General features: G+C 42.4%; 1 protein-coding gene across 12 annotated transcripts in view; it reads left to right on the top strand.

Moving 5' to 3' along the window:
• DTNB (dystrobrevin beta) overlaps positions 1–17355 on the top strand; it is a 383895-nt gene that overhangs the window by 11212 nt on the left and 355328 nt on the right. For 11 of the 12 annotated variants that reach the window (XM_074947300.1, XM_074947299.1, XM_074947308.1 and 8 more), the window contains one exon: positions 16601–16668. The exons of the other annotated variant lie outside the window; for it this stretch is intronic. In XM_074947300.1, the coding sequence (XP_074803401.1) occupies positions 16602–16668 (67 nt within the window). In that variant the 5' untranslated portion in view covers position 16601. The remainder of the gene's footprint in view (positions 1–16600; positions 16669–17355) is intronic. 12 annotated transcript variants of the gene reach the window in all.

The raw sequence follows: 17355 nt of genomic DNA, 5'->3' as shown, positions 1-17355 counted from the left end.
TTAGGAAAGATGTGGATAAATTGGAGACAGTCCAAAAGAGAACAAAAAAAATAATAAAAGGCTTAGAACACCTGACCTATGAAGAAGGATTTAAAAAGTTGGGCATGTTCAATCTTGAGAAAAGAAGACTGCGGGGATACCTACTAATAGTCTTCAGCTATGTTAAGGGCTGTTGCAAAGAGCATGATGATCAATTGCTCTCCATGTCCAGTGAAAGTAGGACAAGAAATAATGGCCTTAATCGGCAGCAAGGGAAGTTTAGGTTAATACTAGGCAAAACTTTCAATCTGTAAGAAAGGTTAAGTACTAGAAACGTTACCAAGGGATGTTGTAGAATCCCCATCGTTTGAGGTTTTTAAGACCAGGTTAGACAAATACTGATCGGTACTGGTCCAGGTATACTTGGTCTTACCTCGATATGAGGAAATGGACTAGATGAACTCTAAGTCCCTTCCAGACTTACATTTCTATGATATATTATTATTTTATGTCACTAATTTCTGACAATATTGGTCACTACAAAAAAAACTGCCTGTTAATTGTTACACAGTCTAACTAAAATGCGAACATGCAATCTTTGCATAAGCCTGCAACACCTTATAATCAACTCATTGCATAACTCCAAATAGAGCCGTCATTTCAATTGTATTAGTAAAACTACTATTGTAATACTCAGAACATTATTTTGAGAATTTGTATAATTTTGATATAATTTAATCTGTCCTAGCACTCTTTTGAAATCTTTACTCATTTATATATTGCTTACATAAAACAAGTACAAACTCAGAAGCATATTTTCATTAGTGAACAAAACAAGGGGCAAGATGTTACGAAAACGTGGATTGGTTTTAGTGTCAGTAATATAGTATACAGTCTTTCAGGTTATGTAGGAGGATAGACCGCAAATTATACATTTGGAGTTGTGGATGTACTGTGATATGTACGTCTTAAAAAATTACTTTCTCTGGAGTCCTCCAGTAGAGAAGAGCAAATTATACCTGAAATGTGTGTTGGGTATGGAGAAGGCCACATAATTCAGGTGTGCCCAACATACAATTCTGTTGTCTCCATTATGTCACTCTGGTCTAATGTGCCACATAAGAAATCAGGCCTTGACTATAACTGTCAGTAAGAGTTCATACCTCCCTCCTTCCCATCGGTATAAAAAAAGCAGTATAGTATTCTTTATACTTATTTATTTTGATTTTTTTATTTTACATTGACACCAAATCTTAACGTTTCATTATACTACAAATTTTTGTATTGACTGCACCAGAGAAGATATTTTTATTGTGGGTGAGGGGCAGAAACTGATGGTTCTCCTTTGAGCGGCCTCTGCATATTCCCACTTCAGGGGGTGCACCAGCTGCATGCAGCTCAGACAGTGGAACCTAGCTAGCCATGTTTGTTGGAGGGCTCACAGACCCCTCCCTGTTTCTGAACCTTCTAGGGATAAGGCTGTAAAAGGGGCACAATTCTCTGGCTATCTCAAGCACTCCAACGTATGTTGGGGTGCTCATTGTGAGAAGCTCCCAGCTGAAGGACATTGGAATTCCCTGCAGAAAAGGTTGCATGTAACTTTTCTGGAATGAAGAGCAATCTGATGAGGCACGAATGCTTTCAATGGCCATCTCCATCACAAAGTAGTTCAGGTGGTCACAGACAACACCACTACAATGTTTTACTTAAACAAGCAAGGAGGTACATGTTCTTCTGAACTATGCATGGGCAATGATGTTGCAGGAATGGTGCATCCTTCACAAGAGATACCCATTAACAATACACTTGGATGGAAAGAACAACAGTCTGGTAGGAACAACTAAGCCGAGCTCCAGTGGACCAACCATGAGAAGTCACTGAAGACATTAATGATACAGGAAGGGTTCACATGCTGGATTCAACTACAAATATTTAACAGTATTACATGATGTGTATGTGTACACTATATTCTACACTTCGATTTGTTGTTCAAAAAACTTATGGGCACACAGTTTGAACTATTAAGAAGACTGTTCCCTTGCTACTTATCTAGTAAAACAATCTTTTTTGTGCCAATTGCTTCAAACAGACAAAACATTGAGGTTTGACTGCAGGGTGACTTACTTGTTTCATAAGGGTAAGGTGGTCCTGTGTTTTCATCCTAAATTTGTCTCTAAAGTGGTGTTGAATTTCCATCTGAACTAACCTCTAAACTTGACTGTTTCCTCAAAGTGACCAACAGAGTCGTCTCATCAAAGAATTTTTTTAAAGCATTAAGCATACTAGTGTCCATAGTTACTGAGGGAAATGACCTGGGAATCAGAATGGTTGAAGATGAAAGGGATAAAGAGACGCCAGTAAGAAGTGGGGAGGGTAAGGGAATATAGTGTCAGGTTGTGGGCTGGAGGTAGTGAATGAGATATTCATAGACTTCAAGGTCAGAAGGGATCATCATGATCATCTAGTCTGACCTCCTGCACATTGCAGGCCACAAAACCTTACCCACCCACTTCTGTAGTAGACCCCTAACCTCTGGCTGAACTGCTGAAGTCATAGAATCATAGAATATCAGGGTTGGAAGAGACCTCAGGATGTCATTTAGTCCAACCCCCTGCTCAAAGCAGGACCAATCCCCAAGTCCTCAAATCATGGTTGAAAGACTTCAAATTACAGAGAATCCATCGTTTACACTAGTTTAAACCTGATATTGAGGGAGATAAGGAAAGGAAGGGGAGAAAAGAGAAGTGAGTGAATCTTTTTGTGGATCTTGTTCAATTTCTCATTGTAGGTGAGTAGACTAGGCAGAATTTTAAGGGTGACAAAGAAACATCTATGATTGCACATGTGGGATTTTAATAAGGGAGAGGTATTTAATTTATTAAAAAAAAATAGTAATGGCATCAGTGTGGGTTCTTGATTTTTCTCCAGGCTGCAGGTGTGGAAGAAAAGTATGGAAGGTGTGACTTATATTTAAATGCTTGAAAAGTTTTGTACTTAGGAGCCCAAGGACTAAGTATGCTCACTGAGGTGAAAAAATATTTGTGCCATCATGCCCCCTCCTTGCAATTTGAAGGGGAAAAGTACTTAAAACTTAGGCCGTTACCTACAGCTGATGAGCTCCAAGAAGAGCGAAACCTTGTAAAATAGGTCCTGTAGTATTGGCCTAAGGAGGTTGGGTGTAAGTTGCTTACTTTCATTCTTGTGCTTTTATAAAGCCAGGAACAAAAGTACCACAGAAACTATCTGGAATGAGCAGTGACTGAAGTTGAAACCAAGTAGGGGCTTTTCTAACCAAGTAGGGGCAGCTTTGGAAAATAAGGTACACACACACAGTGGGGTTGGGGAGGAGATAAATTAAAAGATAAAAGTAAGGGGAGAGACATGGTACAAAAGAATCAAATAGAAAAAAAGGAGGGAAGGGAGGAAAAGTGGGAGAAGAAAAAAGGATTTTAAGATCAGATTTAAGACCCTTTAAATAGTAAAAATTACTATATAAAAGTTATTTCCATTTTTCCGCTCTGTGAAATTCATAAACTGTATTTCCTGTGGAGTCTGGCAAAGTGATAATTCAGGAAGCAATCAAGTTGCTTTCATATTCTTTCAGGGCTTTGATGTGGGAATGCATGCCTATGGATCAGTAAAATATTACTCCTGGGGGAATTCTGTGCCAAAAAATTAAAAATTCTGTGCACAGTATATTAAAATTCTGCATATTTATAATTACGTCAGTTTCAATTATTTTGGTAATTTATTTCAAAATACCTGTCAGCAAGTATGTCTGTAACAATGCAGACAACAGAAAAGATACAGGAAATGATTTTTGATAAATAAGATAAGATAAATAAACAAGATTCCTTACTAGGGATATTAATAAAGAACTTTCAGTAATAATTCATTTAAACTACAATACAGAAACGTGTTTCCTGCACCCCTCAAGCAGTGCAAAGGCTCGGGGGAGTCAGGGGTAATAGAGGAGCTGAGGGAGAGGGGAAGTAATTGCTAGGAAGGAGCATGAGAGTGAACCTGGAGGGTTGCTGGGTGCAGGTGAGAGAAGTATGGAACAACTTTTTTTTTTTTTTTTTTTTTTGCGGGGATTGTGAGGGAGCTGGGGAGCCTCCCCCATGCAGACCCTGGCTGATCTCTGTCCTTTCCCATTCAGTCAGGCACATCTGCCCCATTCCCATATGTTCCTGCACCAAAATTCAGTCACCATCCTCTCCCCATATGTCCCTGTATGCCTCTCCCTATGTGTCCTTGCACCCCTACTCCCATTCAGCCCCTGGCTCAATGCTGTCACCCCACTGACTCCTGTGCCCCTAGCTCAGTCTGTACCCCCCCCCCAATAGCAGTTCTGAACTGCAGTCTGTGACCCCTCCCAGCACCCCTGTATGCCCTGTTCTGTCCATCCTCCCCCCCACCACCCCAATCCCATGTCTCCTCACCTGGCCCGGTGGGCAGGGCACAGTGAGGAAAGCAGGCTTTCCCCCCTCCCTCTCTATGTTTGGCTGCTCCAGCCCGGAGCTGCCTGTCCCATCTTCTGGTGTCACAGCAACCCTAGTGGACGAAAGGCATAATTGCAGCACCTACTGAGCAGAATGTATTTTCTACAGGGGAAAAAAATATCTGCAGGGGGCACGAATTCTGTGTATGCACAGTGGTGCAGAATTCCCCCAGGGGTAAAATATGTAATGCCAGTTCTTAAGATTCACTGTAGACATGTTCTTATCATTTTGAAGAGAGAGACTGAAAAATGCTGAATTAAAAAAATGCTTCAGAGTTTCGTAATTTGTAAATCCAAATTGTAGGTAAAATTAATAAATACAGTTTAGTGCTACAAGTGAGAGGCCATTCTTCAAAAGACATCTAGGTACGTGGATTTTTTTTCATAGGTATGTTCTCTTGCATATAACTCTTCAAACTTTCTAAATCGGTTGGTTTAAGCAATAGGCATCTTGAACCAACACCTGCCATGAGAGGTAGGCACCCTCTTGTTGGTTGAATTCAGAGTTTTTCAGGCTACAGCTAGTAATAAGCTTCTCTGGGTTGCTGTTAGGGCTGCCTAGTGTCTCAGCTGACACCACTTCAGCTTTTTTCATTGTATAGTGTGTGTCCTTAGGCTGGAGCTCTCACTCCAGTGAAGATAAGTTGTGCAGCAGTACCAACAGCTCCTGGTTTGGACACGCTAAGTTTTGGACACACCTTGAAGTGTTTGTTCCTGCCTGGAGCGTCAGGGCTTTTCTGGCGCTTGGTGAAACTTGCGTTGCCCATTGCATTAGGATTCTGGTTTTCATAGCTCCCACTGCACTGAGACACCTGCACAATTGACTTTTGTGACTGTTCTATTTTTGTCTTGTCTTTCAGGTACCAGGGTCAGTAGGTGTGAACAAAGAGGGTAGATCAAATGACTACATCAGGTTTTCATAGTACTCATGGAAAGTATCCACATGAGACAACCTCTGTGGATCCTGAGGTATTAGTAATTTCAACTGATACACAGGTGCTTGTATCACATCTGAATGATGAGGTGATCTGTGAGCTGATCTGGACTGAACTGATGGCAGTCCAGGTACAAACTGGTTTAGGGATGAACTTCAAATTCCTTCACTCCGAATTGTAGATTCATGCACCTGAGGATGAAATTTCCATGCAGGGGACTTCTCCCAAGGTACTTAGTGTCTACAGGAATAAAAATCTGCATATGAATTATCAGGACAACCCTTATCTTCAGAGACTACTAACATTCAAGGATGCAGTATCCCTAAAGTTGGTCTGATCCAGATGGTTGGGTCACTGTGTCCTGTGTAAACCATTTGGGAGAGACAGGATCATACCATTTTTATCAGGAAGCCCTGCAGATATGGGAGAGGATAATATCTCAAGATGTTCCTAGCAGCCGCTTAATTGGCATGAATGCAACACAGTAAACAAGCTAAGCTGATTGGTTGTCAATCCACTCAAGTTGTTCTTGAATCAGGGGTAGTGGACATGAACTTTTCAATATTGATTCACCCCGAGAGAGAAGCTTTGAGCTAACTACTGGCGTTGTGCACTAAGCTATGGGAAGAAACTACTGGTGAGTGATTTCTTCCCTTAACTACAGGGGAGGGAAGCTCCCACTATATCTTTCTTCTGTTACATCTGATAGCTAAGTTCCTGACCAAAGAATAACCTCAGAATGACACTTTTTTGCTGTTCCTAATAGCTCTATTTTACAAGGAAAATGATTATTAATGGGATGGCAGTGTTTGGTTCACTCAAGCTGTGAGTCTTTGTCATGTGATCATAAAGAACTGGGGTGCCACTCCACATTTCAATACAATCTGATCTAGTTGGCATGATGTCTGAGGAGGTAGCCATTGAGATGCCTGGTTCAGAGCAGATGGCTCAAGATCTCAAGTTCAGGAACCTCTAAAGGGCATATACATTTAATTAAAAAGGAATATAAAGTGGTTTTAATTAAGCTGATAAAGGGTTTTATTGAGCACTTCAGAAGCTATAAACTCCACTCTTGAAATCTTTCCCCCATCATATAGTAGCTCCATCTAGGTTATATTTCCCTAGTTCGGGGTGGGCAAACTATGGCCTGCGGGCCAGATCCAGACCCTCAGGGCTTTGGATCCAGCCCACAGGGTTGCCACCCCTGTGGCGCCGTGGGCCCTGCACCGCTCCAGGAAGTGGCCAGCACCAAGTCCCTATGGCCCCTGGGGTGAGGGGGTAGGCGGGGCAGAGGGCAGCACGCTGAGCCCTCTGCCCCCCCCCCCCCCCCCAGGGGCCGCAGGGATGTGGTGCCGGCCACTTCCTAGATCGGTGCAGGGCCAGGGCAGGCAGGCAGGGAGCCTGTCCTGGGCCCCGAGTGTGCTGCTGCCACCCCAGATGTGGCCCTCGGGCCAAAAAGTTTGCCCACCCCTGCCCTAGTTTGTTTATGAGAAGGACATGTGAGACAGTATCAAAAGCCTTACTAAAGTCAAGATATACCACATCTACCACTTCCCCCCCCCCAGCCCCATCCACAGGATTTATGATCTTGTCAAAGAAAGCAACTAGGTTGGCTTGATACAATTTGTTCTTCGAATCCTAGAATATCAGGGTTGGAAGGGACCTCAGGAGGTCATCTAGTCCAGCCCCCTGCTCAAAGGAGGACCTAATTCCCACTAAATCATCCCAGCCAGGGCTTTGTCAAGCCTGACCTTGAAAACCTCTAAGGAAGGAGATTCCACCACCTCCCTAGGTAACACATTTCAGTGCTTCACCACCCTCCTAGTGGAAAAAGTTTTTCCCAATATCCAACCTAAACCTCCCCCACTGCAACTTGAGACCATTACTCCTTGTTCTATCATCTGGTACCACTAAGAACAGTCTAGATTCATCCTATTTGGAATCCCCTTTCAGGTAGTTGAAAGCAGCTATCAAATCCCCCTTCGTTCTTCTCTTCTGCAGACTAAACAATCCCAGTTCCCTCAGCCTCTCCTCATAAGTCATGTGTTCCAGCCCCATAATCATTTTTGTTGCCTTCTGCTGGACTCTCTCCAATTTTTCCACAACCTTTTTGTAGTGTGGGGCCCAAAACTGGACACAGTACTCCAGCTGAGGCCTCACCAATGCCGAATAGAGGGGAATGATCACGTCCCTTGATCTGCTGGCAATGCCCCTGCTTCTACAGCCCAAAATGCCGGTAGCCTTCTTGATGCTTAATCCTTGTAGTTGCTCTTTTAAAATCTAGCAATGGCCTGAGTTCCCAGATGTATTTTTTTCTTTTTTTAATTAATAAAATTTACCTTTTTTAAGAACAGAATTGAATTATTGTGTCTTAAGAGGTTTGTGCACGTTGTTTAATTAGCTGGTGGCAACAGCTGATTTCCTTTTTTTTTTTTTTTCCTTTCTCTGCTCTTTCCTGGAGGGGGCGTGATGGGGCTTGAGGGTACCCCACAGGAAGGAATTTCCAAGTGCGCCTTCCTGGGCTCTCAAATGGGTTCTGCATTTGGGTGGTGGCAGCATCTACCAATCTTAGGTCAGAGAAAACCGTAACCTTGGGAGTTTAGTACAAGCCTGGAGTGGCAAGTATTAATTTTTAGACTCCTTGCGGGCCCCCACCTTCTGCACTTGAAGTGCCAGAGTGGGGAATCAGCCTTAACAATGGGCAAAATATAATTTTCAATAATCCAGAAACATTCAGCCTGAGGCAGACAACTTGCATGGAAAATTTCAACCCAAACATCTAAAATTTGGCTAAGTTATAATCCTTTGAATACAGGATCTTTACAGTGGGAAGTGTAGAGTAATCTTAACTGTTTGTTACTACTAGTTCTGCTTTTATATTATTTATATTACCATAGTGCTGAGGTGCCCTGGTCATGGATCAGGAAAACGTGCTAGGTGCTGTACAAAGAGAGCAAAATGACAGGCTCTGCCCCAAGTAGCATCAGCCGAAGTATAAGATGAGATAACAGATGGATACAGTTGGAGTACCAGGAAACTTTGATATCTGGATAGATACTGGGGAAAATTATTAAACAATCCACTAGTAAACACTTTGCAGATAATAGGATTATATAAATAATAGTCCACATGGATTTGTCAAGAACAAATCATGCCAAGCCAACCTAATTTCCTTCTTTGACAGGATTACCAGCCTAGAGTATAGGAGTAGAGCAGTAGATGTGATATACCTTGATTTTTGGTAAGGCTTTTGACACAGTTCCACATGGCATTCTGATAAGCAAAAGAGGAAAATGTGGTTTAGTAGAAATTACTATCAGGTACATAGTAACTGGTTGAAAGACCATACTCAGAGTAGTTTTCAGTTGTTTGCTGTCAGACTTGGGGGCTGTATCTAATGGGGTCCACAGGGGTCTGTTCTCGGCCAGGTACTAGTCAATATTTTCGTTAATGACTTGGATAATGGAGTGGGGGTATATGCTTAAAAAATACACGGATGACACCAATCTGGGGAAGGGTTGTGCAAGCACTTTGCAGCACAGGATCAGGATTCAAAATGACTGACAAATTGGAGAATTGGTCTTGTGATAAATGAAGGGGCTGGGGTAGCTCCCTTTTATGGACACCCGGCCAACTAGTACTTCTAAAATCCCTCTTAGTAGCTGTTCTCTAATTACCCTACAAATAAAGGGTTAAAAAGTCTGACTGCTATACATTGGTAAAAGGAAGTGAGGGGGAAATGGTCAAAAGAGCCAAAGGAAAGGTTAGAACTTTTTAAAATTGAAACAAGATTTCCCTTTTGTCTGTCTGTTCTCCTGGGGAGAGGCAGACAGGGCAGCAGCTATGCTGTAAGAAGCTTGGACCAGGTATGAAAAAGTCATCAGTATCATACCTAGAAACTACTCATGTGAAAGAAACCCCAGCTATGTAAGTAGATCAGCAAATGTTTAGGAAGATGCAATTAGGTTTATCCCTTTTATTTCATTGTGGCTTGTGGATTCCTCAGTGCTAACCCCAGGTGCTTGTAACCTTTAAGCTGGATCTCAAGAAAGCTATTCTTTGTGCTTAATCCTTGTAGTTACTCTTTTAAAATCTAGCAGTAGCCTGAGTTCCCAGATGTATTTTTTTCTTTTTTTATTAATAAAATTTACCTTTTTGAATAACAGAATTGGATTTTTGTGTCTTAAGAGGTTTGTGCACATGTTTAATTAGCTGGTGGCAACAGCTGGTTTACTTTTTTTTTTCTTGGCTATTCCCCGGAGGTGGGGGGCAGGGGGGACAGGGCTTGAGGGTACCCCACAGGAAGGAATTCCCAAGTGTGCCTTTCTGGGCTCTCAAAGGGGTTCTGCACTTGCGTGGTGGCAGCATCTACCAATCCAAGGTCAGAGAAAAGCTGTAACCTTGGGAGTTTAATACAAGCCTGAAGTGGTCAGTATTAATTTTTAGAATCCTTGCTGGCACCCACCTTCTGCACTCAAAGTGCTAAAGTGGGGAATTAGCTTTGACATGGTGTCAGAGTGGTGGGATCATTTTGAACCAGAGGCACAGATCTCAGGATTTTAAAAGGACACATTTTTCCTTTTGGCAGCCTGCAAAGCCAGGGAGGTTTTTTTTCTTTTCTTTGCTGCTTGAAGGGTAACGGGCCCGGAAAGGGTTCAGCCTGCAAAGCCAGGGAGTCCAACAAGCAGTTTATTTTTTCCCCCCTAGCTTCGTGGCAGCGAAATAGCTAGGCTAGAGTAGGGCAGCCCTGTGCATGAAGTTGCAGTCGGGCACCGAAACCCTAGAGCAACCAGTCTTCCCAAAGCGGCACACCCCAGAGAAGGCAGACCCAGATCAAGCCCAGACATCCAGCTCCATGACAGAAATGAAGGGTGGGGATGGGGGACTGTAGATTTCCCTGGAGAGAATGGTCAGCGCTCAGTACTCCTGAGGTCCCTTCCAACCCTGATATTCTATGATTCCCCAACCCGAGATCCAGGTGCCAAGATGAAGGGATGCCCTTAACCCAGACCGAGTTCTAACTGCGGAAGACAGGAATTTCTTCCTACAGATAAAGCGCTTGGAGGAGGAAGCGGAGGCGAAGTGCTTGGAGGCAGAGGAGAGGAGAGAGGTGAAGCGCTTGGAGGCAGAAATGGAGGCGAAGTGCTTAGAAGCGGAGACAGAGCTGAAGCGCTTAGAGCTGGAAAGGGCGAAGCTGGGTCAGCCAGGTAGCCCTAACAGTCCTCCTCCAGGTACCGCTCCCCATTCCAAGAAATTCCTCACATACAAGGTAGGCGATGATACAGAGGCCTTAGAAAATTTTGAAAGGGCCTCCCTTGGATACAACGCCCCTCCAGACCAGTATATGGTGGAGCTGCGGCCACAGCTCAGTGGACCCTTAGCAGAGGTGGTAGCTCAATTGCCTAAAGAACACACGAATGAATATGAAATTTTTAAACAAAAGGCCAGAATTAGGATGGAGCTAACAGCCGAGCATGCCCGTCAGTGGTTCAGAGCCCTAAAGTGGAAACCAGATGTGGCATTTTCCCGACACGTCTACCATATTGTAAAAATTGGGATGCCTGGAAATCAGGAGCAAATGTTAAGTCTCTGAAGATCGGTCTCTCCTAATACAAATGGAGCAGTTCTTAGAGGGTGTTCCTGAGGAAATAGAAAGGTACATTCTAGATGGGAAGCCAAAATGGTAATGGAGGGGAGGGAGATCTGAGCCAAATTGGTGGAGGTGGCGGAGAAGAAGAAAGCTAGTAGCAGTTGGTGTGGATACCGGAAAAGGCAACCTGAGATGATACCCCACCATCAGAGTCAGCCCAAGGTTCGCTCCTCACAAGGAGGAGCCCTCCACACAGCCAGGGAGACCCCAGATGCCCTCTCGTCCCACCACCCTACTCTCCAACCACCCATCTCGCCCCAGCCCACAGTCAGCTGGGCGATGCTTTAAATATAATGAGCTGGGGCATGTGAAGGCCAACTGCCCCAAGAGCACCAGCCGACTGCAACTCATCACCCCGGGATCCCACTGAGAGCCTTCAGGCCCAGATGCCTCGCAAATACCCCAGAGCGAAGGGAAACTGTAAGTGTGGGTGGGAGGAAGATTACTGCATGGAGAGATACTGGAGCACAGGTCTCAGCTATCCACCAATCCCTGGTGGACCTCAAATTCATCAACCCAGAGGCCCAAGTGATGGTGAACCCTTTAAGGCCAACTCTTTTAACTTGCCTACAGCCAAGTTTCCTGTCCAGTACAAGGGCTGGTCAGGAATATGGACTTTTGCAGTCTGACGACCATCCCATTCCCATGCTGTTGGGAGAAGACTTAGCCAACCATGTGAGGCTAACAAAAAGGGTGGGGATGGTCACCCGCAGCCAGGCTAAACAGGCCTCCACACCTAACTCCATTCCTGAGCCTCCTCCAAGGACCCAGTCTGAGTCCCCTGATACCACAGGCCCGGGGACCAAGCCAGAGGTGGTGGAACCAGACCCCAGACCAGAGTCTATGGCAGCGGTTGTAGATCCCAGGGTCAGAACCAGCCCAAGGATCGGAACTGGCGGAGCAGTCAGCACCAGAGCCCGTGCTTGCAACCCCACCAGAGTCAGGGGAGCCAGCACCAAAGGGCGCCACAGAGCCTGCACCACCAGCAGCAGCAGCAAAACGGGTGCAAGAAGCTCAACCAGAGCCTGAAATACAACCTAGTTCAATAAACTGCAGAGCCCCCACTCTGTTGATGGACTTCTGCCTGCATTTCTTTTTACTGCTGCAGCTCATTCCTTTGCTGATGTTGTGTTTTTATCAGAGGGTGTTTTTGGCTTTAAGTTGAAAGAATGTTAAGTGTATCTAGTCCCCCATCTCTTGCAAAATTCCCCTGTTAGCTGCTTCTGTTTGCTAGCTCCTCTGGTCGCTTCAATTTGATGAAATTTAGTAAAGCCAAGTACAAAGTACTACACTTGAGGGAAAAATTAAATGCACAGCCACAAAATGGGGAATAACTGGCTAGGCAGTACTCCTGAAAAAGATCTGGAGATTATAGTGGATCACAAATTGAGTGAGGGTCAATAATGTGATGCAGTTGCGCAAAAAGGATAATATTCTGGCATGTATTAACAGAAGTGTCGTGTATAAGACAGGAGAGATAATTTTCCTGCTCTCCTCGGCACAGATTAGGTCTCTGTTGGAGTGTTGTGTCCAATTCACACTTTTAGGAAAGATGTGGAGAGAGTTCAGAGAAGAGCAACAACAAGTATGCAGTATGCTGCTGCTGTTTCTGAAAGACTATTGAATTTGTCATCAGAAAACTGGACAATTTACACGCACAGTTTAATGGTTCTGAGTTAAAAATTTCTTAAATATGTATGTAAATGTGGAAATAAAATAAATATGGGCAATGTAGAGTGTGTGTGTGTGTATTTTGTATTATCAATGGGTAATTTAAATTGGTTTGGGATCCTTCAAGATGAAATATCATATAATTAAAGATCCTTTCCAGAAAATAAATATTAACAGGTAGTGGAAGAAGCTGCCAAGAGAAGCTGTAGAAAGTCTATCACTGAATGTATTTAGTGTCAAGACTATATACTTACTTATTTTTTATTATGCCTTATAGGCAGAATTAAATCAGTCCTGCCATATTGCATGAGAGTGAACTAGATCTCTAACTTCAGAAGTTCCTTTCAATCAGAATGATTCTAATATCATGGAGTAATTTAATCTGCTACTTTCGCTTAATAACAATAAAGCCCTAAAACATCTTCAATACATTTATATTTAAGCAGTTGATGAATATTGTGTTAACATTTGCCTGTGTGAACTCTTTGGTTTTATATCAACATCAAGCTGTGTCACTTACATTTCCTCTTCTTTAGGGTTGATTCAAATCTGGAATCAGTCACTAAGGAGAATAAGGAGAATATAATAGTGTAATCATGGTCAGTAAGAGATGTTAAATGGAATTCATAGATTTTAAATCCAGAAGGGACCATTGTGATCATCTAGTCTGACCAACTGTATAGAACAGGCCATAGAACTTCCCAAAAATAATTCCTAAAGCATATCTTTTAGAAAACATCCAATCTTGATTTCAATCATACATCAAGTTGGAAAAGTTTTTTTTTTAAATTTTATTTTTTTTATATATTTTTTAAAAATTTAAATATTGATGTAAATTGGTGCTTTCTTGCTTGCTTTGGTATTTTGAGAAATCTGAATTAGGAGAAGCAAAATCTCTATGTATATTTTCAATAATAATACTTGATACAACGTATCTTTAGGAATTTTCCAATTTAGATCACTTTTGCCATTCTGAATAGGCTAATAATTTTAATATGGCACCCAAAAGTGTGAAAGGCACTTCAAAAACATAAGATAATAACTCTCTGTTCAAAAGAATACTAGATTAAAAATGTGTATTTTCTAGGGCTGTCGATTAATCGCAGTTAACTCACGCAATTAATTCAAAAAAATTAATCACGATTAATCGCAGTTTTAATTGCACTCTTAAACAATAGAATACCAATTGAAATGTATTAAATATTTTGGATGTATTTCTACATTTTCTGTGTTGTAATTGAAATCAAAGTGTATATTATTTTTGATTATAAATATTTGCACTGTAAAATAATAAATAGTATTTTTCAGTTCACCTCATATAAGTACCATAGTGCAATCTTTGTTGTGAAAGTGCAACTTAAAAGTGTAAGCGTTTTTTTGTTATATAACTGCACTCAAAAACAAAACAATGTAAAACTTCAGAGCCTACAAGTCCACTAGTTGGCAGCCGGTGTCAAGTGGAGTGCCCCAGGGGTCGGTCCTGGGGCCGGTTTTGTTCAATATCTTCATAAATGATCTGGAGGATGGTGTGGATTGCACTCTCAGCAAATTTGCGGATGATACTAAACTGGGAGGAGTGGTAGATACGCTGGAGGGGAGGGATAGGATACAGAAGGACCTAGACAAATTGGAGGATTGGGCCAAAAGAAATCTGATGAGGTTCAATAAGGATAAGTGCAGAGTCCTGCACTTAGGATGGAAGAATCCAATGCACCACTACAGACTAGGGACCGAATGGCTAGGCAGCAGTTCTGCGGAAAAGGACCTAAGGGTGACAGTGGACGAGAAGCTGGATATGAGTCAACAGTGTGCCCTTGTTGCCAAGAAGGCCAATGGCATTTTGGGATGTATAAGTAGGGGCATAGCGAGCAGATCGAGGGACGTGATCGTTCCCCTCTATTCGACACTGGTGAGGCCTCATCTGGAGTACTGTGTCCAGTTTTGGGCCCCACACTACAAGAAGGATGTGGATAAATTGGAGAGAGTCCAGCGAAGGGCAACAAAAATGATTAGGGGTCTAGAGCACATGACTTATGAGGAGAGGCTGAGGGAGCTGGGATTGTTTAGTCTGCAGAAGAGAAGAATGAGGGGGGATTTGATAGCTGCTTTCAACTACCTGAAAGGGGGTTCCAAAGAGGATGGCTCTAGACTGTTCTCAATGGTAGCAGATGACAGAACGAGGAGTAATGGTCTCAAATTGCAATGGGGGAGGTTTAGATTGGATATTAGGAAAAACTTTTTCACTAAGAGGGTGGTGAAACACTGGAATGCGTTACCTAGGGAGGTGGTAGAATCTCCTTCCTTAGAGGTTTTTAAGGTCAGGCTTGACAAAGCCCTGGCTGGGATGATTTAACTGGGAATTGGTCCTGCTTCGAGCAGGGGGTTGGACTAGATGACCTTCTGGGGTCCCTTCCAACCCTGATATTCTATGATTCTATGATTCACTCAGTCCTACTTCTTGTTCAGCCGATCGCTGAGACAAACAAGTTTGTTTACATTTACAGGAGTTAATGCTACCCTCTTCTTATTTACAATGTCACCAGAAAGTGAGAATAGGCATTTGTATGATACTTTTGTAGTCAGCATTGCAAGGTATTTACGTGCCAGATATGCTAAACATTCGTATGCCCCTTTGTGCTTCAGCCATCATTCCCGAGTACATGCTTCCATGCTGATGACACTTGTTAAAAAAAATAATGCGTTAATTAAATTTGTGACTGAACTCCTTGGTGGAGAATTGTATGTCCCCTGCTCTATTTTCCCTGCATTCTGCCATATATTTCATGTTACAGCAGTCTCAGATGATCACATGTTGTTCATTTTAAGAACACTTCACTGCAGATTTGAAAAATCACAATGTGAGATTTCTAAAGATAGCTACAGCTCTCGACCCAAGGTTTAAGAATCTGAAGTCCCTTCCAAAAATCTGAGAGGGACGAGGTGTGGAGCATGCTTTCAGAAGTCTTAAAAGAGCAACACTCGGATATGGAAACTACAGAACCTGAACCACCAAAAAAGAAAATCAACCTTCTGCTGGTGGCATCTGACTCAGATAATGAAAATGAACATGTGTCAGTCCGCTCTGCTTTGGATTGTTATTGAGCAGAACCCATCATGAGCATGGATGCATGTCCCCTGGAATCGTGGTTGAAGTATGAAGGGACATATGAATCTTTAGTGCGTTTGGCACATAAATATCTTGTGACGCCAGCTACAACAGTGCCATCAGAACACCTGTCCTCACTTTCAGGTGACATTCTAAACAAGAAGTGGGCAGCATTATCTCCTGTAATTGTAAACAAACTTGTTTGTCTGAGTGATTGGCTGAACAAGAAGTAGGACTGAGTAGACTTGTAGGCTCTAAAATTTTACATTGTTTTGTTTTTGAGTGCAGTTAAGTAACAAAAAAAATCTACATATGTAAGTTGCACTTTCATGATAGAGAGTGCACTACAGTACTTGTATTAGGTGAATTGAAAAATACTGTTTCGTTTATCATTTTTACAGTACAAATACTTGTAATAAAAAATAAATATAAATTGAGCATTGTACATTTTGTATTCTGTGTTGTAATTGAAATCAATAGATTTGAAAATGTAGAAAAATCCAAAATATTTAAATAAATGATATTCTATTGTTTAACAGTGCGATTAATCCTGATTAATTTTTGTAATCGCTTGACAGTAGTATTTTCTTTTTTGCTGATTTTGCCTGTAACTTTCACCTGTTTGACTAGATTTGACAAGAACAGGTTGAAATCAAAATCTTTCACTTGATGAAGAAAATAAACTTTGTTTGCAGTATGTTGGTTTTGTGCTAGGAGAATTAGTAGCGTAAACACTGTTTCTACTTTTTTGTCTGTAGAATGATTGAGGAGAGCGGGAAGAAGAGAAGGACAATGGCAGAGAAGAGACAGCTATTCATGGATATGAGTAAGTCACAGTGTTGCAGATAAATCATCATTAATGTATTTGAGGTAGGGTGGCTTGTTGCTGGAGGGCATGGGGCTGGCCAGCCCTGATTACTATGTTGGATAAGGTAATTCCCTATAAAGGGCAGAAGGTGGCTGCAGTGAGGAGGGAAGATTAGGCAAATGCAGGAAGTAAGAGAGGCTTCTGCAGGGAAGACCCTGATTATGCAGGGGGTTTGGAAGCTGCCAGGCTGTGGCTGCCAGAAGGATGTCAGACTGGGACAGAGGAAGAGTTCCATGTGTAGCAGAAGAACCAGGGCTAGGTATAAACTCTTACGGTTATGGATTTTATTTTGTGGACCGTGAGGATTGCTTGAACCACTTCTGTTATTAAACCAGCCCTGTGTGGGGATGCTGTTAGCCACATGAAATGCTGCCTGGAGTTCTTATGGGGCCTGCAAGAGTGGGGTTAACAGAGGTGGGGTACCTACAAAACATATGGCCACAAGGATGTACTCAGTAAATAGTAACTCCACTACAGTGCTACAGCGTTTTTAAAGAAACTACAACAATGTAACCATTTTTTACTCCAAAGAGAGTGGATTTATGGAACACTCTACATTTATAGTTTCAATACTTGCAACCTTAGTGTTATCAGTTTCTAAGGGAAACACTCAAGTCAGGAAACTCAGCCAGAGTTAAAGTTCTT

The sequence above is a fragment of the Natator depressus genome, chromosome 3, assembly GCF_965152275.1.
Source record: "Natator depressus isolate rNatDep1 chromosome 3, rNatDep2.hap1, whole genome shotgun sequence".
NCBI lineage: Eukaryota > Metazoa > Chordata > Testudines > Cheloniidae > Natator > Natator depressus.
The sequence above is the reverse complement of the archived record's forward strand: the minus strand, read 5'-3'. Positions and strand labels throughout refer to the sequence as shown.